This window comes from Merops nubicus, unplaced genomic scaffold, assembly GCF_000691845.1.
Source record: "Merops nubicus isolate BGI_N331 unplaced genomic scaffold, ASM69184v1 scaffold47047, whole genome shotgun sequence".
NCBI lineage: Eukaryota > Metazoa > Chordata > Aves > Coraciiformes > Meropidae > Merops > Merops nubicus.
In genome coordinates this window covers 57,992-59,420 of record NW_008620678.1, presented here as the reverse complement: position 1 = coordinate 59,420, position 1,429 = coordinate 57,992, and the positions used below count along the sequence as shown (strand labels likewise).

Below are 1,429 nucleotides of genomic sequence, written 5' to 3'. Positions count from 1 at the left end.
CCTGCTGAAAACCTATTATCTCTTATTTTGGAGTCATTTCAGCATGCTTTCCAGTTTCTGAAATAAGGCTCAATGATCTGTCTTTCCTGAGCTTACTTCTCTTCATTAAGTAAAATTTCTTTTTAACTTGCAGTGTTTGATAAGAAGCCAAGTATTGATGGACATGAAAATGGAGACCTGGGGAATTCAGTTGAAGCTCCTTTAGAAGATACTGCACCCAAGTTAGCCCGTTCTGCTGAGTCTTTATCCTAAAAACAAACAAATCAACTGGACAGATCCCATCTTTGGGAACAATTGATAATCAATATTGACTGCTCCAAATTGCATATACTAGCGTAGGCTGTAAAAGGATGATTAAATGTCAAAGGGAACTCTATTACTGTTGCCTGGAACAAAGGCGGTTACCTCAGGGCTTCATCGTGAGCAATTCTAAATGTGGAAAACTGTCTTTTGCGTGATACACGGTAGTTATCTAATACGTGGCATGTGAAATGAATTTCTTTTAATAATAAGCACCAAAGTATGGGATTTCTATAAAGGGTAACCTCAATACATTCAACTTCTAATCTCACTGATGTCCCCAAGGAAGTAGAATAAGATGTGGCCAGCTTAATTTTGACCCTTTGATGTTTTCAAGGGACAGCTGATGTTAAGTTTGGTGTGAAACTAACTTTGGGGGGGGGGGATGGGGAAGAACTCTATCATTGCATCCATGATTTTTGTACTCAGGATTTTTAAACCGTGACCTGTTAAAAGAAAGGATTTTTTTTTTCTTCTCAGAGTAGTAAAATCCAGAACTATTTTGAGCAAAGACCGTCAAAACCCAAATGGGATAGTGGAGTACTTGCTAAGAGTGATCCTTCAGCCCATGGTCATTTTATGAGTGAGATTTTTGGCATTGTTGTTTTAATGAATTCATTCCCAATTGCTCCGTTTTGAATCTTGCTCTGAAAGTATGTAAACAGAGTATTATGGGATTTTAAAAGCAAAATTATTTTTTAAAATATTTACAATTCTGGGGGCCCTTCGGTATTTCTTTTTTTTGAGCATCATCAATTTAGCACTCACTCTTGAATGGATGTGGTTACTGCTAATGCAGAGCGGTTTGAGGTGGTCACCATTAGCTTGACCTTATGAAACACTGAGTGCTTTTGATGGGTATTGAACGTACTTATTTCACATTAAAGTAATCTTTAAAGAAGTGAGAGTTGAGTGCACAGGACTTCACAGGAGGTGCTCAGAATCATGGTGTCTGCCCCTATATCTGTTACATTACGGCAGTCATATTAACCTATAATTGTCTTATTGTTGAAACAAAATGTTACTCCTTCTGTAAGAGCAGTGTATCTTAAAGTAGCTTTTAATTGGTGTACATCTAAAGGCCCACAGAATGGCTGCAGATGAGAATATTGAGGGTGGTTCCTTGGCC

General features: G+C 37.9%; 1 protein-coding gene across 1 annotated transcript in view; it reads left to right on the top strand.

Annotated features, from left to right (window-relative positions):
* GOPC (golgi-associated PDZ and coiled-coil motif containing) overlaps nt 1–567 on the top strand; it is a gene marked incomplete at its 5' end in the record, with an annotated part of 10,053 nt that extends 9,486 nt beyond the window's left edge. The window contains one exon of the mRNA XM_008944167.1: nt 134–567. Coding sequence (XP_008942415.1) covers nt 134–252 — 119 coding nt within the window. The remainder of the gene's footprint in view (nt 1–133) is intronic.
* Between the last annotated feature and the right edge of the window lie 862 nt (nt 568–1,429).